The sequence below is a fragment of the Haliaeetus leucocephalus genome, unplaced genomic scaffold, assembly GCF_000737465.1.
Source record: "Haliaeetus leucocephalus isolate CR32 unplaced genomic scaffold, Haliaeetus_leucocephalus-4.0 Scaffold251, whole genome shotgun sequence".
In the NCBI taxonomy this organism is placed as follows: Eukaryota; Metazoa; Chordata; class Aves; order Accipitriformes; family Accipitridae; genus Haliaeetus; species Haliaeetus leucocephalus.
This window is the reverse complement of record NW_010972687.1, coordinates 2,710,983-2,737,046: the sequence shown is the minus strand read 5'-3', so window position 1 is coordinate 2,737,046 and position 26,064 is coordinate 2,710,983. Positions and strand designations below refer to the sequence as shown.

The 26,064-nt window shown below is 40.3% G+C and overlaps 2 protein-coding genes across 2 annotated transcripts in view; both read left to right on the top strand.

The window, feature by feature from the left end:
• The window catches only part of MAMDC2 (MAM domain containing 2), a 63,859-nt gene extending 49,511 nt beyond the window's left edge, over nt 1–14,348 (top strand). Inside the window, exons 9-13 of the mRNA XM_010568731.1 lie at nt 5,509–5,602; nt 7,281–7,433; nt 12,207–12,463; nt 13,526–13,610; nt 13,872–14,348. Coding sequence (XP_010567033.1) covers nt 5,509–5,602; nt 7,281–7,433; nt 12,207–12,463; nt 13,526–13,610; nt 13,872–13,945 — 663 coding nt within the window. The 3' untranslated portion in view covers nt 13,946–14,348. The remainder of the gene's footprint in view (nt 1–5,508; nt 5,603–7,280; nt 7,434–12,206; nt 12,464–13,525; nt 13,611–13,871) is intronic.
• Nucleotides 14,349–19,286: 4,938 nt separating this feature from the next.
• SMC5 (structural maintenance of chromosomes 5) overlaps nt 19,287–26,064 on the top strand; it is a 53,585-nt gene continuing 46,807 nt past the window's right edge. Inside the window, exons 1-4 of the mRNA XM_010568610.1 lie at nt 19,287–19,421; nt 21,091–21,232; nt 22,375–22,427; nt 24,762–24,924. Coding sequence (XP_010566912.1) covers nt 19,408–19,421; nt 21,091–21,232; nt 22,375–22,427; nt 24,762–24,924 — 372 coding nt within the window. The 5' untranslated portion in view covers nt 19,287–19,407. The remainder of the gene's footprint in view (nt 19,422–21,090; nt 21,233–22,374; nt 22,428–24,761; nt 24,925–26,064) is intronic.

Genomic DNA, 26,064 nt, shown 5'->3' with positions numbered 1-26,064 from the left:
CCTTGAGTTCCTCTGTTTGTTTTCACCCATCCTCTGTAACTAATTTTAGTTGCGGTTGTGAGAAAGCAGAATCAAATGACTGAGTGTTGCACTTCAATATTTACATGTTTTAAAACAAACAAAAGGGAGGACTTTCTTGGGAATGACTAAACACTGAAATCCTTTGCTGCAGGATGCTGTGGAAGCTAATAGTATACATACATTTAAAAAGGGATTAGGCAAATTCATGGAAAACAGACCTCACAGGGACCATAAACACAGTGGTACAGGTGTGACCTCTAGCTCAGCAAGTTCTTCAGCTCTCTGGGGGCTGAACATAATATAGTGGCACAAATAGCTTTATGGTTGATTTGTTTCTTGTACTGCTGTCTCTAAACATCCATTATTACCCCTCTGCCTTCCTAGGGCTTGGAAGGAGTGTCTTTGGACCGTTGTTCTCACATCATCACTGTGATGATGCTCAATATTAAATTATTCTAGCATTTGTCTTTGCTGCTGACAAATTTGTGTCTCCTGCTTGTCCACTGAAGTCATAGGTAAATGACTAAAGCAATCTTGGATATATGATGAAGTCCTAGATGCCTGTGACCAAGTATAAAGGACACAGTTCTCCACTCAGATATGAAGTGGAGGAGAGGAGACGTCCTAGTCCTCATCCCCTCCTCCTCCTCTGAAAAACCCTCCCTTGTGTCAAATAAAGGAGCTTTTTGTTACTGTTCTGATATGACCCTTAATCAGTCTTCCCACAATAAGGTATGCAACCTAAAGAGGTTGGAATGGGCTGCAGTTTTATAGTATGGCCCTTCAGTCCTTCCGTCTCTCACCTCTAAACCAAGAAACTTCTTAAAGAACAGCCACTGGAAATGCCAATTTACAATAAGAAGACTAGGGTCTGAAAATAGTAGGATTAGTGCTTGTAAAATGTGAACGCCACTGTCTTGTGGTGTTTGATATACTGTTATGGAAACAACATACTGGAAACTAAAAATTATTCCGGTTAGAAAGTGTGACTTAAGTGGCCTGCATCTTCACAGTAGCTAAGCAAGCAGATATCTTGCATGAAATATTACATACCTCATTTTGGTGTCTGTGATATTTAACTGACACTTCCTTTTTTTGCTCAGTTTTTGTTCTGGGTACTTAATATTGTGATATTACAATGCCACATCATCTGACAAGTCTCCTAAGTCTAAAGGCAAGAACCTTTCCCTTTTATAAAAGAGCAAGGAAACTGTTTCACTGAAAAGAAGATAGAGCCATAATAGCAGATTTCTGGAAATCTAGGAGGGCCCTGGGGGACAGCTGAGGATATCGGTGTCCTGTATACATTTCTGTACAGGCAATATTCTCTACTAGACCGTGCAATCCAGTGAGTACAGATGTAGTATTAACAGCCTGTGGCCCTAGGTTGTTTTGTTAGCTTTATGTTTCTCTTTTATTGTTTGTTTCTGCAACCCATTTACCCTTGGACAGGAAAGATTTTTAAAAATATTTGTTCAAATGTCACAAGCTTACTACCAATGTTATCCAATTATCTATGTAGAAGATTTTATAATCCATTATTTTTCCTGCAGAAGCTCATTGTATTTACATGGCAAGAAATTGAACTTGCCTGGCGAGTGCCATTTTAAATCAATTTATTTTAAATGACAGAAGCTTGCAGGCATTCTAATTTTGGCTGAATAGCTTACTTGCATTCTTGATAAATGAGTTTCTGACTGTTTAAGCCAAAGAAAACCAAGCCATTTAAAATCTAGTCTAATTAAGCTAGATAAAAGTAATTTGGTCTACACTGATAACATTTGTATTGAATAGCCCTGGGACAATCAGCGTGGTTCTCCCATTCCCTGTGCTGGTGATGAGTCACTGGCTTACCCACTTACATGGCTGTGTACTAGTGTAACTGACTGAAAAGTCAGGCTCCCGGTTTTGTGAAAACATCTTGACTGCTTCTTTGTGTCATGTCACACTTTTTTTTCTGGTGCTGGAGTTACTTTTGGATTGAGTGTAGTACTGAGTTTTGTGTCACTGTATGGAAGCTACGGCAGTTGCTTCTCACAAAAAACCCACCTCAAACTCCACTATAACAGCCTTTCTCCTTTAAGACATTGAACCGAAATACGCGTGTGTAAGCAACAGACTGTTTTGTGTCTACACCAATATACAGTATGTAGTTTAAACCTAGGAATATTCACTAGGATGAAATTGGGCGAATTACTTTGCTGCAGAGGCATAGCTTGCTTTTCAGTCACCAGATCTGGCTGCTGTCACAGTTTTTCTTTTGTTTAGTTGGTCTGGCTCTCTAATTGAGCAAGAGCTATACTTTCTGGGATAAACAAGTAGGAAAGAAAATACACAGAATCCACAGGGATCTGGGGCCATCTTCTCTCCTTGTCTCCTGTTCTCAGTCCAGCTCCCTCCAAACCTCATTTTACAAGTTTCCATATTAGTTCTTCCTTACACTGGAGGTACCCTACTGCATGTCCTACTCTTTTTTTCTCCTCCAAAAGCAGGTAAACTTCATATGCATACATTTTAACTCATTTGTAGAGATGCAGAGTGCTAAGGTTGAGAAGTTCCTTCTACCTCACTCAGTGTCTGCAGCACAACCCAACAGTGTGTCCTGGGAGAAGACCCTGCTTGCTCTACCAGCTGTTCTCCTTTGGTGTTGCTCATTACTGATATAATCCAGGATAAATCCTAAAACCTGATTATTGATACTTTGAGGCCGCAGGCCAGGAACATTGATTAAGCACTGGAAAAGAAACAAACCAGCTTCCAGAAATCATGGCAATGGTTTGGAAGGAAACTAATGCCCTGGCTGTGTCCTGTTATTGGAACAAAAAGAGACATGAGAGGAAAATATGTTTTATTTTTCAGTAACACAGGCAACAACTGCCTGCATTTGATAATGGTTTTAATTTAGCCTCCAAGATAGCATGCAAGTCCAGGAAGATTTGTTACCTAGTTTAAAACAATTAGTATGTTGTTCATCTGTCATGTTTTATGAAGAAAGTGTGAGCTGAGCAGAAAGATCGCCCTATTCTCTTCTCCAAGGCGTGAGATAACTTCATAAAAATTTCTTTTGGAAGAATTGACCTAGGAAATACTTTAATTCAAAGCAAGAACAAATGTAAAGCATCATGAGATTAGTCCTACTGAGACTGTAGAAAGGATTCCGAGAGCTGACATAGGGTGAAGATGAGTAGCTGAGTAAATCCAAATTGATACAATTTTGGTAGGTGAAGTTCAAATAGTCAAAGATGTCCCTTTATGACAAAAAAGGGATATTTAGGACAAAAAGAAGAGTGAATAAATTTGACCTGTGAATAAAAATATCTTCTACCCCGTTGCTTAAAACTAAATCAAGAATATAGCAACAAAATAAGCCAAGGGGACAATGAACTGTTTCAGTACATTTGCTATAGCTAATACTGGAAACTCCAAATTCCCAAGCACAAGCTCCCCCACACCCGTGCAATTATAAAGGCTGCTCATGGCAGCATGTCACTCAATGCCACAAAAAGCAAGTGGAGAATTAGTAATGCTAAAGCTACAGATGACAAAGCTGAACAAGTTTGTAAGTATCACCGAAACAGATCAATCCTTTGATTGTACAAAGGCGACCGGTTCAATGGCCTTTGAGAGACCAAGAGTTATTGTTGCGATGCTTTTAAAATACAGGGCTTTCTGCAGGATCCAATGGGTAATTACATACCTTGTATGGAACAAATTATCGCAATTTAAGAATAAAGAACTTGATCCTGCTCCCAGTGATGTCAATAGGAAAACATCACTTACAACATCATTCCACAGTGTGGAAATGTTGTTTCACAAAACGAGGACTGACCTCACCCTTTCATGTGTGGTTTTCTGAGGATTCTTGGGTTTAGGACTATAATATGTCTTTAGTTTATTACAAATGTTCACCAGAATGCATGTATTAAAAGTCTGGTGAATGACGTCCACCCAACGTCAGTATTTATTGTATGCTTTATTCCAAGAGATGCTAGCATTTTTTAACAGATTGCGCCTGTTTCTTGAGAACGAACTTACAAAGTAGGAAACAATTTTTGTCCTGTTAAGCCTTAAGGCTAAGAGAGCAGCTCTACAGAAAAAAAAAAAAAAAAAAAAGAAAAGGCCAGTTTTTGGCCACGATACACTGAGCAGTTGTGCACGCTGTGCAGGGGCACTCTTCAAGTCCGTACCTGTAACAGTTTACAAGACAGATAATTACTATTACCAGGATTGGTAGCACTGAATGGAAAATGGTTTTGAAAATTGCTCCATCTTGAGCAGCATAACCCATACATTCCTCAAAGGTTTAAGTGTAGTTACATCTCAGGCTGTTTTATAAGCAGATGGGTAAAAAAATACTGCGTAGCAAAGCAATCTAGCAAAATCCAGTATAATGACCATATTGAAGATGTTACTGAGCCTGTTAAAAGAGGACATATTAAATAACGCATGCACGACTTTTAACAACCTTTTTGTATCCACATGAAACTGTCAGTCAGCATTTAACCTCAAATATGTAACTGAGGTGTTTACAGTTGTTCCATAATATTAAACTGTTAGAAGTGGCATTCATCCGTCTCTGGTCACTAGCTCAGACCTCATCACAAAGGAATTGTTTTGAAAAGCTCCTCCCAAATTTTGGTCATAACCCCAATGGTCAGATAGATAGTTTGCAGTAGTTAGGCAAAGAAAACTGCCAGCAGTATTTTCACAAAATCAACCTTACTGTGTCTTCTGTAATTCGAACATACCTCTGTCAGCCTTGGCAGAAAGGCAGCTGGGATTCTTAGTTTCTTTACATTTTATTTTGTCATCTCATGAGTGACTTGTATTTTCCATGGCAGAATTAATGTGTAGTCAAATAAAACATCTTGGAAGCTATTCTTACCTTCACAAACCCAGATGAACACTGTGAATGATGCTTAGCATTTCTAGCCTCCTGCTCTATGATATCATGGCCTTGTGTCATTTCTGAATAATTCCATTTTATGCAGTAGTTTCATCTCATCTCTATTGTTCTTTGTTTTTTTTGCCACAGCCATTTCTCTTGGCCATCACTCTGCATTACTCGTTCAAATTTATTTTTCCATGGATAAAACCTCCTGGTTGTAAGGATAAGATAGCTGAGGACATTTGAGCTGTTCATGTTGGTTTTTTTGGGGGGGAAAACCACAACCTCAGTGAGTCATGTTTTCTCATACACTAAAAAATACACACTCTCCTAATAAAATGGAAACTACATACTGAGATACATCATTTGCCTATAAAAGTGAGAAAACACTTGCTATTGAATGAAAACATACATGTAAACCCCACTGGATTTGAAATTTCAGTCACTGGCAGTGTTAATATGTGCCAAAACAAAGTGGATTCATCAATTCTGTTCTATAGATGTCAAAATTATTAGCGCATGTGGAAAAATCTAAATTTCCATACACTTAACAGTGCCGGCTTTTGTTAGATACTTGAAACTTCCTTCATGTATTGCAGGTTGTCTTTGTCAGCTGGTGCAAAAGCTTCTGGGACTGTGGACTTGTAGCACTGGATGATATATCATTCAGCCTGGGAAGCTGCCAGGCTGCTGGTAAGACCATGTATATTTGTCGTCCAACAGCTGCTACCCTTTTTAGTAAGAGTTCATCGCATACCTTAATTTTCCAAGCCCATCCTACAGCTGCCTTCATCCCACCGTGGTTTCTTTTCTTTTCTCTTTCCAATAAATATTGCATAAATTCTATCTTTGCAGTAGCATACATACAGCAAGGGCCAGTTTTTGTTCACAGCAGAACCAGCTAACTCCTAATTAACTCCACTGACTCCAGTGCAGTTGTATATAGATGAGCATTCCTTTTGGGGAACTACAATTTAGAAAAACCAAAACAGTCCAGCTGAGGGGAAAGTAGTTTTCAAATGGCTTTTAGGAAACCAGGAATGGACCCAAAAGCAATATTTTCAAAACACAGCATTATTCTTTTAAGTCCAGAAGTACAGTTGTGCAAGGCAAAGACACAATCCCTTATCGGAGTTGCAGTTCTGTGATGAGGACTAATGAGTCTAACTCTCCCTCCTGTAGTGAGAGGAACTGAATGGTTTTGACTGAGACTTTACCCTCTGACATGCACAGGCTAACCTCTCTGAACTCACCCAAATTCCCTCTTCTGGGGCTTTTTGAGGTTTGACAATACAATGATTGTATCCTAATTTAGAAACCATTCTTATGAGATGGGCACAATCTATAAACCCATTCTTCTTCGGAATAAAGCCATGCCTTTGAAATGGTGATGAGGCTGATCTACCGTACCATTTATATTTCCATGTAATAATAACTATTTAATGACCTCTTTTGATTGGATTTCATGCATTCAGGCAGCTAACCATTACAGAACAAGAGAAGTCACATGTATAAAACAAGATGCCATTTTTCTAAAGTATTTCCAACAATTGTCTGTTTTGCCTTTCTGTAGTTCCTAAGTAATTTGAAAACGAACCAAAGGTGCAGAACTGACACTTTGGTATATAGTCATACTGGGACTTGTCACTGATGGCAGCAAAAAAATGCTCAAAAAATGCCCCAGAGTATGTGAGGCAACAAGGCTTCCTCCTTTTCAAAAGGTGAAAGCAGCTCAGAGTGTCTACTTCTGAACTACAGATTCAGATTATAGCAGAAGAGCTGACAGAAGCTTCCTGGCAAGCAGCTGAATTGTCAACTTTTTGTCTTCTGCATCATCTAATAGAATTGAAATAATGAAAATACTCTAGTAATTACAGCTCTGTGGTCTGTTGTATGCAGTATTAGAATCTGGTGCCAAGGCAACATAGGAGAGCTAAATGTGGCGTTTGATTTCAGATTACAGGAATGCCAATCTTTGACAATACTCATTTAATATGCATGTTGTACATGCTGGAGCTCATTAAACTGCTTGGGGTGCCACAGTAGTGAAGAAAATTACACTGGTAGAGCCCATTGTGAACAGAGTTAAGAGCTATGATGAGATAATAAACTGCATGAGATGCTTTAAAGAATATTAGTATATGTTAGTGAGCCAGACTAGGGCACAGATTTCCCTAAAGCTGTGAAGAAAATGAAATTAAATTTTGTACATCAGTTTGAAGCTAGCTTTTATAAGTTTATGACAACTGAAAGTATTGCTAGATAGATACGTGGTTTCAGCAGGTGAGTGAATGCAATACATACCTTGTGTAATCTCTCCCTGTACCTGTCTAATATATTTGCCGTTTTAAACAGTGTCCTCTCCTTACAGATCTATTGCTGACCAATCCTGGAGAGTGTACTTTTGAAAAAGATGAGTGTGTGTTTACCCAGAAGAAGAGAGGTCGTGGGAGTTGGCACAGAAGGAGGGGTCCAACTCCCACTTCTTACACCGGACCGAAAGGAGACCACACTACTGGGGTAGGTGAGTTAAGCTCCACATTGAACTTTCAGAACAGAGATCGATAGTTAATAAAAAATACTTTGAAATGATAACCTAGAACACAGACCAAGTTTTTACTCTTCTGTTCAGAACAGTTATTAATCAAACGAAGTAAACCCGCTTCTTAGGGACCCACAGATGGTTTTGAGAATGTGGTGTTTAATCTGAATTACCTGCAGACGAAGTGGGTAATTCGGTCTTTGTGTCCTAAAGTAGACCTTTCCTTTGGGAGAAAAAAGGACAGGATGACTGTGGTGGGTAAACCCTGGCTGGACAGCAGGTACTCACCAAAGCCATTCTATCACTCCGCCTCCCCTCAGCTGGACAGGGGAGAGAAAATATAACAAAGAGCTCGTGGGTCGAGGTAAGGACAGGAGAGATCACTCACCAATTACCACCATGGGCAAAACAGACTCAACTTGGGGAAAATTAATTTTTTGCCAGTCAATCAGAGTAGGGTAATGAGAAATAAAACCAAATCTCAAAACACCTTCCCTCCACCCCTCCCTTCTTCCCAGGCACAGCTTAACTCCTGGATTCTCTACCTATCTCCCACCTCACCCCAGTGGCACAGGGGAATGGGGAATGGGGGTTGTGGTCAGTTCATCACATGTTGTCTCTGCCACTTCATCCTCCTCAGGGGCAGGACTCCTCACACTCTTCCCCTGCTCCAGCGTGGGGTCCATCCCACAGGAGACAGTTCTCCAAGAACTCTCCAATGTGGGTCCTTCCCATGGGCTGCAGTTCTTCACAAACTGCTCCAGCATGGGTCCCTTCCATGGGGTGCAGTCCTTCAGGCACAGACTGCTCCAGCGTGGGTCCCCTGCGAGGTCATGATTCCTAACAGAAAACCTGCTCCAACATGGGCTCCTCTTTCCACAGGTCCTCAGGTCCTGCCGGGAGCCTGCTCCAGTGCGAGCTTCCCACAGGGTCACAGCCTCCTTTGGGCACCCACCTGCTCCAGCGTGGGGTCGTCCACGGGCTGCAGGTGGATATCTGCTCCATTGTGGACCTCCCTGGGCTGCAGGGGGACAGCCTGCCTCACCATGGTCTTCCCCACGGGCTGCAGGAGAATCTCTGCTCCGGCGCCTGGAGCACCTCCTCCCCCTCCTTCTTACTGACCTTAGTGTCTGCAGGGCTGTTTCTCTTAACATGTTCTCACTCCTCTCTCCAGCTGCAGTTTCTGAACTGCCACAACTTTTTTTTCCCTTCTTAAATATATTATCCCAGAGACACTACCACTATCGCTGATGGGCTTGGCCTTGGCTGGCGGCAGGTCCATCTTGGAGCCGGCTGGCCTCGGCTGTGTCAGACATGGGGAAGTTTCTGGTGTCTTCTCACAGAAGCCATCCCTGTAACCCCCCCGCTACCAAAACCTTGCCACAAAAACCCAAGAGAATGACTCTCCAGACCCCATGGAAAAGCCTTCTTCCAAACCCCTAGGTTATGGGAATATTCTGTGAAACTAAAAGGCAAACAAGTGGTTGGGATCTCTTCTTGCATGAACACCTTCCTGTTCAAACTTAGAAGAAAACATGGATAATAAAAGAGGTCCCACAGACCCTTTATCTTGAAAATCTCCTCCATAACCTTATTGGTGTAATATAAACTATTTAGGCAAGTGGGGCCCCCATTAGCATGAGCGAGCGCACAGAAAACTGCATCAGAATTGCCCCCACACCAGGGGCAGTACCTGTTTGACTTTTGGAAATGACAAAGTGCATCACTGCGTTGGGTGCTCGTGTTCCTGCAGAGGACCTCAGTAACAACTCCACTGACTTAGTATAATGGATGAAACTGCCCTAACGCTTGTGAACTTTAAATGCTTACATAGGTCTAAGAAGGCTTTTGGGGCCTTTGGATTTGCCCTCCTTCACAGTGGTTACCATTCATTCAACAAGTCATAAAGTCAGTTGCAGACAAGCTGGCTTATTCACAGTAGCCATCTATCCAGTCTGTTAAAAATTTTAACTGAATTACAAAAGCAGTTGGCCTCCTCAAAAGGCTCACCAAAAGCTGTTATTATTCTGTCAGCTGTGACTGAGTGTAAACCACATTAAGCATCATCAAGCATAGTTATTTCAGCTGTGCATCTGAAGTCTTGCTCTATGCAAACTTAATTCAAGTGACTCTGGAAAACCCTTTTGTTTCTAGTTAACAAAATAACAAATGCTTCTAGTTAATAAAATAACAAATGTTTTGTCTTGTTTCTGATCTCTTTATCTAAAAAGACAGCTTTGTACATGTTCAGCAAAATCTCCCTTCCCTATCTCCTGGTAAAATTTTTGTAATAGTTGCATCTTCAGCAAGGTATGGAAATTGACTAGAGAGACGTAAATTCATGGTGTGGGGGACTGTATGGCCAACATCCTACATGTGGAATTGAGAATGCAGATGGGAATGTTTCTCTTTGGCTTGAAATTTCAGATCACCAAGAAATTATGTTCTTCCTTTGTTAATTCTAAACAGTAGTGATTCTGGGTAGAAACATGAATAGCCTTCAGAGATAAGTAAGTTTTAAAGCTTAAAACTTCTCTTATGTGTTATGAAATAAAACCTAGAAACATTACTTACAAATCTGACCATGTTCTGACCAGATCTATTGGCTATCTAAGTGGAAAATGTAGGCTATCTACAAATTAAGAACATTTTCCCAATAATGATACCTTTGTACTGTGGAATGACTTTCAAAGGGGAATACTGAAATTCTTGTCCCTTTTCAATTTAAAAATTAGATGACATTAGAGTGAATTAGATGACGTACTGTCTGTAAGTCTTTGTTACCCATGCTCTCCAGTTCTTCTGCATCAACTAGACATGTGACCACCAGCTTTAAAATAAGTGAGAATTTTTCCTAACAGTTTTTAAAGTTCATTTGAGAATTTTTATTTTGAAATGTGGGTGAGACTCTTGGAGAAGCATCTGTACCCCATCTCTGCATTGTCTGGCAGACCGTTCTTTTTCTACAAAATATAACCCAAAAGGACTACATCACATTAAAGTGGTTGTTTTGGTAGGTAACCAAACTCAATTCCATAAAAGGATTTAACATTCAGGTTGTTTTGATGCCTCCCCCCTCCCCGGTTATTCCCTAGATAATATATTTTATTCTTCCTCTTTCGAATATTCTGTATGTCCCAGCTCTTGTGTTTCCAAGGACAATAACCATCTCCTTATAGTAGAAGCAACACTTAAAAGAGTTTCTTACTCAAGAACTGGAATGGGCTGTTAGCACAATTTTCTTGATCTGTAAGGCAGAAACTGCCTTTAGACCTATTTTCAGTTTATGTAGATCACTAAGATCTGAGGCTTCTGATTCTGAGATCTGAGGCTGACGGCTCAACTTCAGAACTGGTGAAGCAAGAGAATCTTTTAAGCCTGGCCTCTGACAACGATGTTTATTCCTTATTTCACACATCTCTTTGCAGCAAGATGTGCTGAGAAATGCATAGATTTGAATTCACAAAACCAAGAGCTTATCTAGTCTTTCCAACAAGTTTATAATATGATTCAGGCCTTAGAACTAAAGGCAGGTTATTTTATTAAACTGTAGTATGAGCTGTAGGCTTTGATTTTTAACTCAAGGAACATTTAAGCATTGTGAACATCAAAATTCCCACAATGGCTTGCACTAAGTTTTGTATAAGTAGCCTTGGGAATTCTCCAACACACTGTATGAAATTATCTTTTCTTTACAGAACTACAGCTGTACATAATTTTCCTTTTCGCCTTTTCTCTCTACTGCTGCTCACCACCAAACTACAACCCAGGTCAGAAGGGATGTCTTCAGCATGGGTTTGTGTAGATGAGGGACACCGTGAGCATCCACTGGCTGCTCTTTCCACTCTCAGCTTTTCTCCTGCCTTACTGATCGTTAGGAATCCCCTCTCCCCCTGAGGGTGATCTCAGTGCCAGGACTTGTGGTGGCAGAAAGGCAAATTGTTTTCTCCAACACAACAAAAAGGGAACAGTGGGACTGCATGAAGAGCTGCTGCAAAATCGGAGTTTGCTGCCTGCTGGCAGAGTGTACATCTCAAGACACAGAACAGCTGCCACATGCAGCAGCAGATGGGATGAGGTGGGGATGCTCCTCAGTCTTCTGACACACCTCAGTTTCCTCCAACTGGAAATAACGGAATGATGGATTGGGGGTGGGAGGATGTGTAATTTGCCTGCCACCAATTAATGACTAATTTTTCCACAGATTAGAGTTCATGACAATCTTTCATTCACTCATGGATTCTAGAGAGTCTAGGTTTCCTCACTTGTGTCTTCACGTCTTGATCACAGAAAGAAAAATATTGTTGATGTCATATGTGATTTAAAAGAGGTATTTCAATTCATTTGCTTTGTTAATAGCATCAGCTCCACACATTGCATAAACTGTACCCTCAGATGTACATGCAGCTGTCTCTGAATTCCAATTACTTGACCAATGTCAGAGTGCATTCCCGGTTTATGAACAGCTATGATTTTGTATTCCTTTCTGTTGCTATGTATTTCATCAGATATAAACAAGTTTTTAAGTGTTCTTATATTAGCATTCACAAATATTACCATTATTATACTACAAAATTATTACAATATCACAAATACTACAGTTCACAAATACAAGAGTCTACAGCATAAATATCTGTATCAAAATAGTTTCAATAATTTTCAATCATTTTTTATATAATGAGCATGTTGACCATAATGAACATGCTGAGAGAATGTATTCTACTTTGCTAATATTTGCTTGTATATCTTTTTAAGGATACTACATGTATATAGAGGCATCCAACATGGTCTATGGACAGAGAGCATACCTAGTTTCAAGATCACTAAGAGGAAGTGGAAAACAGTGCTTGACATTTTTCTATCACATGTATGGAGCTGGGACTGGATTATTAAGTGTTTATCTAAAAAAGGAAGGTGATGATGAAGAGATTCCTTTGTGGAGGAGGACAGGGGAACAAAGCATCTCATGGTTAAGGGGACTGATAGAATATGAAAGCGATAGAAACTACCAGGTAAGAAAAAACAAACAAAAAGCAGTCAAAATGGAATATTGAACTGAACTATGTGCTAGAATCCACGTTTTGGGTTGTATAAAAAAAAAATTAAAATGTAGAGAGCATTGAATGGACACCTGAACAAGCTGAAGTAACATGTAATTTCTTACAAATGAAGGTAGGGAGGGAATTATTAAAGACATTAATAGGTTGCAAGTATGAAAATAGTTCATTAATTCAAAATTTTTTAAAAAGTATTTAAATGCTGTTTTCCCATCATTTCTTGTCAGTAGTGGTAATTTTTATTTAGATCACTTGTGCAATTTCTTTTCCTTCAGCTGTCTAAAGCCCTGTCTAGATTTGACATAACCACTAAGCTGTGATAAAACAGCTGCTTCTTGCAGGATAGTCTTTCTGAGGTGGCACCAAAGGCAAGGAATGATGCAAAGCCAGAACTCTGCCTTTGGTTTCAACAGTGCCATCATTTCAGTATGGCCAGAGATAAAGCCTGCTTCAGTTTCTCTGTCAAAGAGGAAGCTGAAATTGCTATTGACTGAAACAGCACTGGGCACAAAACTGCACAGATCACTAACGAAAGCTGTTGTGTGGGTTTTTTTAATCACTTTGCCTTAAGAGCCTGAAAATTAATTGGGGCGGGCTGGGGTGGGGAGGGTAAACCTTTTACTGAAAAGCAAGTTTAGCTTCATCAGTAAGACCATAACATAATATTGTAATGCCTTTTTTGCCCCTCAAGTCTTGCTTGCATAGGGGAAACACACCGTGGCACATTTGGGCTGAAAAACAAGATAGAAATGTCACATCACTAGAGAAAATTTATCAGTGGTCTATAACACACAGCAATTTCTTAACAAACTGTGAGAACAGATTTGCTTCCTTTGACATAGCACACACCCAAATTCTCTGACCAGGGCAATCAGTCCACTGATGGAGCATAGAAGTTTCTTTCCAAGAAGCAGGCTTTCAGGACACACTAGATCCTTGAATAGACTGCATGGGTATTATATTTTTTTAGTCCTTCCTCCTGTGGGATTCATGAAAAGCTGTGTCTTACCTTTACAGATTATTTTTGAGGCAATCCGTGGTGTGTCAATGAGAAGTGACACTGCTATTGATGACATTCTGTTCCAGGCAGGACCCTGTTTAGGTAAGTTTAAGCCTAGCAATTCACAGTGCTTTTAGTAATGAGGTAGGTGATAACTTCTTCCCTTGAATCCCCACTGAATGGATCTGAATTTACTATCATGCTGCTTGGTTAGTGCAGAATTTTTGTGTTCTAATAAGATGCGAGACCATGCTCAGAATCTGGACTAGTAAACATGCTGTGGTGGTCCCATTTAAATCCAGCATGGTAATTACATTCTGTGTTACGCATTCTTTTGTATGATAAAAATACAAATAATTACAGTATTTCCCCCTTCTTTGTATTCTAGAAGTGGAAGAAATTCAATTCTCATCAGGCTATCCCGACAACTTAAATGAAATTGAGTATTAAATACAGTCTCCTGAAAGGAATGAAGTGTGTAGAAGATTTGTGTGTGAGAAACTGCACAAACTGCCTATTTTAAAATATTTTTTAAGTAAATACTGGACTGGTTTGAATATACACCAATATATAGGAAGAACTCAGAGCACTCATGTTCCTTGCCTTTGCAATGAAATTATCGACTCAGGGCTTCTTAGACTGTTTTTTTTCTCTTTTGCATGATATATCAGTTATTATATAAAGGCTTCCCATTTTGCACAGATCAGTCATTTTAATGCTTTCTTTTTTTCTTTTTTTTTTTAACCTTTCTGGTATATAGTTAAAAAGAAGAAAGTAAGGGTGCACAATTAAGATCCAATATTGTGTTATTTTAAATCTGCATTCAGTGAATGTTTTGTGTTGGGTACAGAATGGATTTTTGTTAAGGAAATTATAAATATTTTGAAATAATAAAGAAAATAGTATTAGCTACTAGTAATAGCCTACAGGTTAAGTGCAATTATTCTTGACAAATCTCTCTGGGAAACTCTTAACACTCTGCTGGCAATTTTTTGTGGTTTTGTATCCATTTACTATAACAAATATATTTGTCATCCTTGCCAATAACAAACTCACTTTTCAGTGTAAGCTGCTGACATTTTGGACTGTATTAAATGAAATGGTTCAAAGCTGTATGTTTTCTGGCTTACAAGTCTTGGGGATTTTTTTTAATCAATTTGTACACTCACAAGGAATGCACTTACACTTTACCCAACTACAGATGCCTTGCATTTATATTAATAGGAAACTGAATTCACACAACTTGTTAATTTTTAAGATTTTATGTGTTTGTGTGTAAGGTTTTGTTTTGAAATTATGATAACTTCCTAATAAAATGTAACTTTGAAAATCATCTTATTGTTCTGCTCTAGACTTTATAGTTACTGGTGTAATGAGAAACAACTTAACCTAATATAGTAGCCTGAATTCAGTATTTTGTATATGAAGAGAATGAAGTGTGTGGGTCACATCACCTAAGATAGCTGACAAAAAGCAATCATCTGATCTGCTGTAAGAAGTTCCTGTATTGAGCCATAGAAATTATTCTTAACAGCCACAACATTCAAGATGTTGCTGCAAGATGTGAGCCCTGAAAAGGGGGAATAGCCTCTTCTCTTTTCAGAACAAGTACACATTTTTCCTAATGGCCTATAAGGATCAACAGCACCTGGGACAATCTAGCCACCTGCATCTTTAGTAAGTTTTCATTTTGATGACACAAACAATTGAAGAGCTTGTTCAGTTAAATACATTCAGTACTAACGTGTTTGTTTGACCACACAGATGGAAGCAGTTTATTATTTCCTAGAGACTGAGGAAGAGCAAAAAGGAATTGACATCTTAACTGTCTATCCTAGCTACCTACAGTCCCCATTGGCAGCTCGTTCTGAACACATCACTCTTGCTATTATTCTGAAAATGAAAGCAACCAGAAACAATGGACTGTTGCCTAAGAGTCACTATCTGTAAGGCGTATGCTTTGATATCAACATTCAGATCAAATTATTAATAAGAACATAAGCAAAGTACTCTATTTCACTCTCCATTGAGCATTCTCTAGGGACCTCACCAGTGCAATGATTTTGTCAGTTCGCTGAGGGTAGTAATTATCCATAGGGCATGTAGCACCATCCTGACTGCAAAAAAAGCCTAAGTTCTTCCTTCAGTAGGGAACAACAGCACCTTTACAACCATTTCTTCCTGCAGGAATTAAAGAACAGAAAGAGAATTTCAAAGGAGGCTTTAAATTACTTTAGTGCCTGCTGAATATCGATTTATAGAATAGGAAATTCACAGACTGTTGAAAGAATGGCTGCCAAACATCTGAAAACTAGGGAAGGTGCATTAAGATTTCTCCACTGGCAAACTTCAGTTTTATGGTGAGATAGAAAACATTCCATCAGCTCTGTCCAGATAGGAAACTCCCGGTGCAACTAATTTCTGCCCTGGATCCATTTTTATTTACTATTTGTTCTGTTCTCACTGCTGCAGTAGCTGTACATGGACCACAGCAGGGCAAAGCACAGTTCTGAGGCATGCTGTACTGGGCCTGTTTACTGTATGAAAATTTCTTCAAAAGCTACTGAAGAACCTACAAGTAATTGCTTTGATCCCAGTTGTGGCACAGTCCATAAAATGGAAATTAAAAAGAAACCTTCAAAAGCAGCTATAACACCCCAAACACTAACAGGCTTGTATTTGATTGCTCTAAATATAGCTTTGTGCTGGAGTGGGACTGAACTTGTCCTGACATCAGAAGAAAAGCCCTTTTACTGCCCTCTTGTTTAATACTCTTTATTCTTTAAATATTTTCCATTAGTTGACATTTTGTCATTATGCTTATTAATTTCCAAAAAGAGGGCCAAATTCAGATCTCAGTTACACCAATGGAAAACCAGAATAACAACATAAAATATCATTGTTATTCTAGCTTTATGCTAATGCAAATGAAACTGTATTCTGGTTGACTATTGTGTCACACCAAAATAAACCTAACAGAAATCCAACTTTACAGTCATGAAGCTTCACTAAGACAGCACAAGATGAGCACTAAAAGACCTGGCATTTTATCTACCTTGATCTGAACACAGCTCACAAGTGTGACTGCCCACACTCGAGAGACCCACCACTCTGAAAGGACCGCTGTATAAGGTAAAAGGCTGAAGAGAGCACACTTTTCCTGCAACATGACAGAGTCAAAAGGTTCTAACCCTCACATTTTGTCAAAGAGAAAACATCAGTCTCGTCCTACCTCAAACAAAACACTAGGTGTCAAATGTGAAATTTACTTAATTTTAACATTTACTTTGGAAAAACATTTCAGTTTGTGATTTCAAGTTTCTTAGTTGCTCAAGTATGAATGAATAAACTTTCAATATTCCTTTACATAAGTTTGATCTGTATTAACCTTGCTGTTTTCTTCCCATCCCTCCTCTGTTGTTCTCTTGTCCACCTCCTGCACCTTTCTGTGCATATGGTTTTTCTGAATATCAGCATTTTGGTCTCTTTGCCAACTGCATACCCTGCTATGTTCCTTTGCTCACTGCTATAGTACTATGGTACATCTTGCTGCTCTTATGTTCTGTATTAGCTTTTACAACCTCCCTCTCTTCTTTCAAGAACTCCACCTGGTCCAAGCCTGGCCTACTTTGCAGCCTTTGCCATCTCCTTTTTTCCAGCTCTCATCAGCATCCATACTCACCAGATCCTGCAAAATGCTCCCTGACAAGTTCTGGGAAAAATGGATCTCTTCAGCAGTCTGTAGTGGGAATATGTTGAAATGGTTTCTTAATCTACCACCTCCTTCTCTTTTGTTTGGTTACTTAATGAGTCTAACTCTACCCTTTTGGTCTGCAAGCTTGAGACACAACTGATTTCAGAGACTACAATTTTTATTGATTAAATAAAACATTACCAACTAATAAATCAAGTAATATTCTAATTAACTAATAGACACACCAGCGTTACTAATTTACAATGATACAATTTTGCACTCTATTACGCAGCCATTACAAAGTTATTCTCATAAATCATATGAATGACATACTTTCAATTTCATTATCCTTTCCCTCCATACCACATAGTACTACGGTTCATTTCTATGCTTATCATTCTGCACCAGGTCTCCTGGACCTGGACCTGGTAGAGAGTTCAGTGGGTTATCCAAAGCAGCTGTCTGATGTCCTGGTGGGCTTGGACATGCAGGTCACCTTCATTACTGTCTGTGGGCATCTGCACTGAATACTGTTGGAGGAGAAGTCCCTTTCATTCTTTAATGGATCTTAGTCTTTCTTTCCCCATTTTTTCCCTGTATCTGGAACAACCTTTTCACTGCCCTTGTACCTCTCTTTATCTACCTAAATTACCCTCAAAGAAGCAACCTGCCTTAAATTACTTTTTTCTTGTTGATCCCAATTCTGCTACATCCCCACCCAAAGATACTGTTGTCCTTACCATGGCAGTCTCAATCTTTGCAGGGTATTACAAATACAGCTGCTTAGGTACAAGTGGCCTTGCAAGCCTCCACATGCCAAGTATCTGGTTCATACTGGAAAAACTTGTAAAATTTCTAGGACAAATCACTCTAGTTACCTGTCAATTCCTTTACCTAGTTCCACTTAAGCACAAGCAGTTTATCTCTGTCTTTCAGCAGTCTTAATCAGCCCCCTGGTCCCTCATAAAAACTTTGGCCAGTTATGAGGCCTTGCGCTCCAGCAGGAACTCTTGGTCTGAGAGAAAAGATAAAGCGTGTGGGAAAAGTAAGGCACCTGCAACACCACTGGTGATGGCCCTGCAGTCAAGGTGCCAACATCTCACATACATGCATTCCTCTAGGATCATTTCTGAAGGACACCTATCCTTCCTACAGACGTCCTGACCTCTGAAGTAACACATGTAAAAAATGTTTTTTTCTGTTGCTTTGCCAAAAATTAAGAAAAACTAAACAAACCCAGACACGTGCTGGAATATGAAAGCAGAGTTCGCTCGCCCGGAACCCAACCCTGTCCCCAGTAGGGAAGGAGGATACCTCCGAAGCACTGGCCGCCCAACTGCTCGGCTGTGCTGCCACCTCGTGGGAAAGCCGCCACCACCACTCTCCCGCGCAGCGTTACGCTGCCCCGCCGCCGGGGAAAGGCCGGCAGCTGGCGGCGACAGCCGAAGGGGCCGGGGCCCGCAGCCCCGAGGCCTGCCCAACCCCCTCCCACCCCGCTCCGGGCAGCGGCCTCCGGGAAGCACGCCAAAGACGGTCCCCGGTGCCGGTCGCCCCTCTTCCGAGGGGTGAGCACGGGTGGGAGGCCGCCTGCGGGGGGGGCGCGGCGCAGGCATCGGCACCTTCCCTCTGCGCAGCGCCCGGCCCTCCACGGCCCGAGCCGTCCCAGCGCGGGGCACGCCGCCCGGGAGTCACCGCCCTCCCGCCGCAGCACTGACCGGGAGCTGCGAGCCCGCGAGGCGGGAAGGGATCTCTCCCGCCGGCCGGGAGGGGCCAAAGCTGCGCCTCAGGCCGCGCAGCTGCCTCAGCACTGGGGAGCACGGCCAAGGCCCGCCGCCTCCCGCCTCCTTGTCTGGAACCAAAAGCAACGCCACAGGCTTCCTTCCCGGACCCCCCCCAGCACCCCGCTCTCCTCCGGCCAATGGGCACCAGCACGACAGGCTGCAAGCCAATTCAAAGCTTCATGGCGGTTTAGTCCCGCCCCGTCTGCCAATGAGCGCGCTCCTCACCTGCCCGCCGTTTCCCTCCCGCCAATGAGAGCGAGGCGCGGGCACGTCCTCGCTGCCGGGGGTTGAGGGGGCGAAGATGGCGGCGGCGGGGAAATGGAGCCTGGGCGCCTGTCAGGTCGGCGACGGCGGCAGCCAGCGGGCGGTGAGGAGCTCTGCGGCGCGCCCCCAATTCGTCGAGGGCTCCATCGTCAGGGTCTTAATGGAGAACTTTCTGTGAGTGAGCGGTGGGCGCTTTCTCCTCCCAGGTAGCGGCGGGCGAGCGGCGGCCATTGGCCGTGAACTCCCTGCCGCCTCAGAGGTCGGTGGCTCGCTTGGGCGGCTTCGGCTTCCTTCCCCCTCTCAGTCCCGTTTTAAAGTCGGTGCGGGGCTCGGGAGCTGGCGGTTAAGACGGGAAGGCCAGACCCGGAGCAGCGGGCTGGCGAGGCAGGGACGCGCTCGCCGCTGTTGTTCTCCGCCGTGGTGCACGGAGCGAGGAGTCACGCTCGGTTAACAGGAGGCCTTATTAAGGCCTTGGGTACCGAGGCGAGTCGGGGCTGGAAGACGGACTGCGTGAAACATTTTTTCCTTGGAAGGTGATGCCTTGCTCAGAGCGGGGAGCACCTGCTTTGTGGATTACGAATCCTGTAGGTTCCTAGTGCAGTGTGGCTTCCGTGGGGCTGCGTTCCCCAGTGGTGGTCGTGTCGGCCCTTCATCTCCCCTAAGGTGGTGGTTCCAGTTGTCCATGTCAGCTTCTGCATGCATTTTTTTCTCCCAGTTAGGTGATTGTCAAGCAGTGGAGGAGGGGAGAGAGAGTGCAGGAGATGTTAATAGGGCAGCAAGGACTGGCCTTGGTGTTCTCTTTTGTATGTGCTTTCTCCAGCCTCTCTGTATTGGGAATACTGTTCTGTCTGCAGTTGCTAGTAGAAGTTTTCAGTCCATTTTCTTGTGGCTGGTATGCTGATAGCTCCATGTCAGCCTTGATAACAGTTCTGAGTAGTGTAGTTCACGGGTCACACTACAGATCTAAGTGAAGCTTCAAACATGCTAGTTTAAGCCTCACCATTAAGGGTTTGGATACCTTCTCTTCCAGAAGTACATGGATTATGTTACTGTGTTACCATTAACTGCTTTCTGTTTCTTCCTTGGTGTTAGTGTCTCAGTTCCCCTCTGTGTGTTTGGTACAGTGTGGAAACAGAACATCAAATCGTGAAGTTCGTTACGAATTTGGGATCTTACTGATCATACCAACATTAGTTGTTTGTCTTGAATTTGCATGCTCGGGCTTGGTCTCTTTCTGTAGTTGCTGTTGCACTAGGCATGCTGGATGCACATGATGAAAGATGTCTAATACAATTTAAAAAAAATCAGTGATAACAGTCTAATGTTTTAGGTTGTTGTAACTCCAGAAAGCTACTGCAGTGATGTACTGATACAGAGTTCCACAGAATTCTTGCAGAGCTTAAGACCCAAGTACATTGTACAGGTTAGATGAGTGGAATCTCCTTCTGTGACTGCGGTGCAGCTGGAATTAAATGTAACAGACTTGACTGAATTCAGTCAATTTTCTTTCTTTTTTTTTTTTTGAATTTGTAAAATAATATGATTTCCTAGTAAGGTCAATAAAAATTGTCATTATGTGGTTGGATTTCATTCTTTATAACCATTTGTTATGAAAAAAGTTGTTCTAAGTACTCTGGCTGGTAGGAATGTGTTCCACAGTGTTCTATTGTAGTGTTAGTTTTCACTCTGATGTTTTCTTACAAAATGGTATTGGAGGATTGAGTCTAGATTTGATAAAATTATCTGTCTCATTTAATATAATCATAAAGTGTTTTTAAGCAAGTAAATTTTTTTTAAGATGACATACTGTTTGTAAGGTTCAAAAAATTACTGTGATTTTCAGAACATATGACACGTGTGAAGTACGTCCAGGACCCAACCTGAACATGATTGTAGGTGCTAATGGAACAGGAAAGTCAAGCATTGTTTGTGCCATCTGCCTGGGACTGGCTGGAAAACCTTCTTTCATAGGGCGGGCTGATAAGGTAACTATGAACTTTCGTATTTTTCATGTTTAATCTCAATTTCATTAAAAGCCCTGTTCAGCAGAGGAGGGGGAAAAAGACTGTTTTCCTTGATTTGCTTTATTTTTATAAAAAGGTGTCCAAATTGTAGAATAACCTGGTCCAGAGATGAAGGCTTTTACCAAAGGGGTTTTGTCTTACTTAACTACTTTTCTTGGCTGAATTATGAAATGGAAGCACCTGAATTGTACTGGCACCTGAGCAGACTAGAGGTTATATTTGAAGATGTCTAAGCCTCCACAATGGGGAAGGGAAATGCCACCTAATGCATAAATAACATTTGATCAGAAATACCAACTAAAGGAGAAAAAAAAAAAAAAAGTCTAACTTAAGTTTCCAAGTATACAGAACCTGTAGAAATAACATATATCCTTATTGTGTCTGAGAATTTATCTAAAAGCATGGAGCCACTGATCTTTGATTTAAATGGAATTTGGATTGTTTTGGGTTGTTCTACTATTATTTTCATTTTTTGATCCCAAGAGATCATGTGTTGACAGTTTGTATTGTCAAATTTTTAAGTTTTGCCCTTGCTTTCTTGGATATTCTGGTTGGATGGGATATATTTCAGTAAACCTTTGGAGCACTGAATCTGGATACCTAAATGTACATATTCTCTGGTTGCAGCTCAGTCTTGAGCAAATAGAAGTATGGAGATTGACTGCATGGCAGCACTGTGTGTTGGTATTTTTATTGGGTTTTCATGTTTATGTATTTTTATACTCTTAGAATTTGCAGTTCTATTAGTACAGATATTTGGTAATGTCTTTCATTTGTATTGCCTTTGTTCCCTGAATTAATGAGAAATTCTTGTCTCTGTGGATCTGTTGGTTATAATTTGTTCAGTTTTGAAGGTTGAAATTGACCAGAAATTGTTAACTTGTGGAGGAAGTTCTAATGCTGCTAGTTGATGAGGAAGATAATAGTGTCTTCCTTTATTTTTAGTTAATACTTATCCAAAATAAATTTTAGTGTTTAATTGTGAGTTTTCAATAAAATATCCCATCACAGCAACTCTATTATACAAATAGATATTTTTGTAAGAGATTACATTTTAATACACTGTTATTTTGCAGTAATAACTTCTATAATTAACTTTGTAGGTTGGTCTCTTCGTAAAGCAGGGGTGCTTGAAAGGTGTAGTAGAAGTTGAACTGTAAGTAATTAAATGTATTACCTCATGCATTTTTAGTTATATTGTTTCCCCACACAGTCATTCATAAAGTTGTGAAAAAAAGTCTGGTGTACAGAGATCTGTCTCTAAGCTGGTGATTTACTTTTTGGGGTTTTTTTTACCCAGACTTCAAAATTTTAAGGTTAAATAATTACCATGCAAGAAATAAGCAGTGATGGCTGGTCTTTGTTTCGCTTTCTGAAGCATTTTACCTTGTTTCGATGTACAAAGAATATATAGATAAAGATTGATGTGTATGGTGTGTTTAGCGCTTGATTACATTTAAGGTTCAGATGATTCTGATATAGTCAGTACAGCCATCATGACATAGTGGTTGGAAATTATTTCTAAAGATAATAATAAAAAAAAAAAGTCTTAAATTTTAAAACCAAATGTTCTGCCTTCACTTTCTTATACTCATACTGCTGGTATGAGGGGGTCCTCTACATTCTTGCTGAAAACATCACATACTGAAACAATAGAAGAAAAGAAAAAAAGTAGATCTGACTAATTCCAGCTAATGCAGTCTTCTAAGTAAGCTTTTGCAAAACAGAGCAACTGAAAGTCATTTGGACTTACTCTGTAAAATTCCGTCAGTAGCTTGTGGTTACAGGGCAATATTACATGCTTCCTATAAGGTTTGGGGTTTTTTTTTTTGCCAACTAAAGAGAGACTGTCCTAGTAGAGTTCCTAAATGCATGGGTTTTGTGGAGATCTTAACATGAAGCTGCAATAGCATAGGTGGTTTTGATAAGCCTTGACCTGATCTGTTGTCCTGAGCTAAATATAACATGGAACTAATCAACTGATTCAGAGCCTGAGTTAATTTGTATAACAGTTGGCCACCCTGACCAAATTGTATAAAAAGATTGTGTTAAGGAAAAAAGATATACTGGAACAGGTCTTTGAAAAAATCTTATCCACTTTTGTTCTTAAGGGAGTGATCAAGTAAGACATTCTTTGGAGAGTGGCCAAGCAATGGGTCAGGAGGTAGGATGTCTTTCAGGTAGATGGTGTGATTGTTTCAACATAGATATATCCCAATGCTACTTGAAAGTCTGAAGAGAGACTTGCAGTATGTGAAGACTTAGCATTTTTACTGTAGTGGTTGCAAGGTAATTCAGTCCTTTGTCTAATTGGTAGAAGATATTTAAATGCAACATCTAGGGTGAGAGACCAATGATGCAGAAGATTGCTTTTTGACAGAAATTTTAAAATTTTACTTCTATAAGCATGCACTCTCTTGATTGAATTTGGCTGTTGGATTGTAACTAAAATCAGGAGTTATAGTACTAAGAAGTCCTTAATTTGATAAAAGAAAGGAGCATGGCTTTGTAGGTCTTTTGAAGGAATTCTGGTATATTAAAATAAGGTAGTGGATACTTGTGAGGAAATAATCACACAGTCTTCAAGAAGTAGGCTCATATCCCTATGGCATTTATGGCAAACACTGGAAGCTGTTGAATTACTCACTTCTACTTTGACCTCTATTCTTAAGTCTCCTAAGGTACATGGACTCCAAACTGTTATGAGCCCTTATCCTCCATGTTTAACAATATGCTGACTGAACAGACACTAGACAATTTCTAAATCAAAATGGTGACCAAAATTTCAAGAGTTTATGACTATCTCATTGCTCATTTGTTATTGATGCATCTTAACCAGACTAAATTTTTGAAGGTAAGTATTGAGCTAGAGAACTAAGTGGCCAACTGATGCATCTTTGCTGTTCTTTAAAAGCAGAAAATGAAAACAAATTAGTATTTTTCATACTGTGCGACACTATTTTTAATCCCAAATGGAATGTGTATATGTATATACACTATAGATGTAGTTCTGTACACTAATATTTTTTACTTTAAAGGCATAGTGTTACTGTGCATTTCCTGCGTACAGATTTTAAAACTTACTATAAATGTCATATAAAAAGGTACACTTTTATGTAAACTATTCTCATCTGTAACAACTTTTAAATGGTTCATATATAGAGCCATAGAATGGTTTGAGTTGGAAGGGACCTTAAAGATCATCTGGTTCCAGGCCTGACATTCAGCATGAGTATGTCATTTATATAAATAACTTCCTCTGAGTTAAGATTTGCAGATATTCTTGATGTTTTCCATGTGAGATTAATTCATCACTGAAGTACTGGACATTTTCTGAAGCATAAAATGTGAATGTGCTGCTACTGTGCAGTTAATTTATATTAAATATTTAGATATCTAAAAGTTTTAATACCGTAACTCTTAACATAGTTTGGCACTTGGTAACCTTTGTATATTCTCAAAAGTGTAGACACATCTTTTTATTAATCAGGGCTAAGACACCTGACAACATCATTATCACACGTGAGATTCAAGTGGTGAACAACACATCAACATGGTTTATCAACAGAAAGCCAACAACCCTGAAAACAGTAGAAGAGCAGATTGCAGCCTTAAACATCCAGGTGGACAATTTGTGCCAGTTTCTTCCTCAGGTATGAAGGAATTTTGAAAGACAGTGGCTAAAAATGGAGTGCTGTGTTTTGAGAGGGTTTTGTTGCTGCTTAGCTTTTGTAGCACTTCAGTGATTTAACAGGACAGCACAAAGAATGAGAGGGATGAGGTAGCCATACTGGTGTGATGCTGAAAGAAAGGAGGCACTGTGTGACAGTTTTGTACGTGCTGTCAGCTGACATTGAAAGAAAAGCTGCTGATGTTCCCCATGTTGGTGTTTGAGTAGCAGCACTAGCAGTGGTATCTCTCTGTCTTGTCTGTGCTGCTGTAGGGATGTTCTTAAACAAAAAATCTGCAGGGAAATTTTTATAAGATCTTAAGATCTTATAGAAGGGGAAGAGTTGTCTGGATTTCTTTCTCCAAAAAGCAAAAAGCAGTCCTACTAAATGACTCTACAGTTGCAGCAGAGACTGCTAGTAGAGCCTTTTTGGTGATGTCTGTGGCTCAACAGATTCTTGAGTGTAGTGTAGGAGTTAGAAATACTTCCGATCAAATTACGAAAGAGTAGAATCATCCTGATGGAAAATACGTCCTAAAGGAGAGAGAAGATTAACAAATACTACAAGCAGTTTCCATATCTGAATCCATGCCTAGCTATGTCGGGATTTCTGTGCAGATAACTAAGTTGCCTCACAATTGCACCTTAAAAAAAAGTTATGGCAGGTTCCTTACTAAGACCTTCCCAGTTCACGTGGATCATAAGGGGTGGCAGTAAAAGGAAACGTTATCAGAGCCTAGCCAACCATGGGTTTATTGTTCTATTCAAGGAGAAGTGCATTGAAGAAGACATGCTGAAAAACACTAGAATTTAGAAAGCTAATACTGAGGAAACAAATATTCTGGGTTGGTTTTTTTTTTCATTTACATAATCACAATATTTATTTAAAGTAGAACTTTCTGCATACTCTGCCAATGTAACTTTTGTATTTAAAACAGCTTTTTTTTCTTTAGTACATAAATGTCAGTTCAGTGAATATTACTGTGTTGAAAGTTTTCATTTATTTGCTCTCTGCCACTGTAGCAATGGCAAGCATACCTTTCACCCCAGTCTTGGTTTTCACAGAATTATAGAATGGTTTGGGTTGGAAGGGACCTTAAAGATCATCTAGTTCCAACGCCCC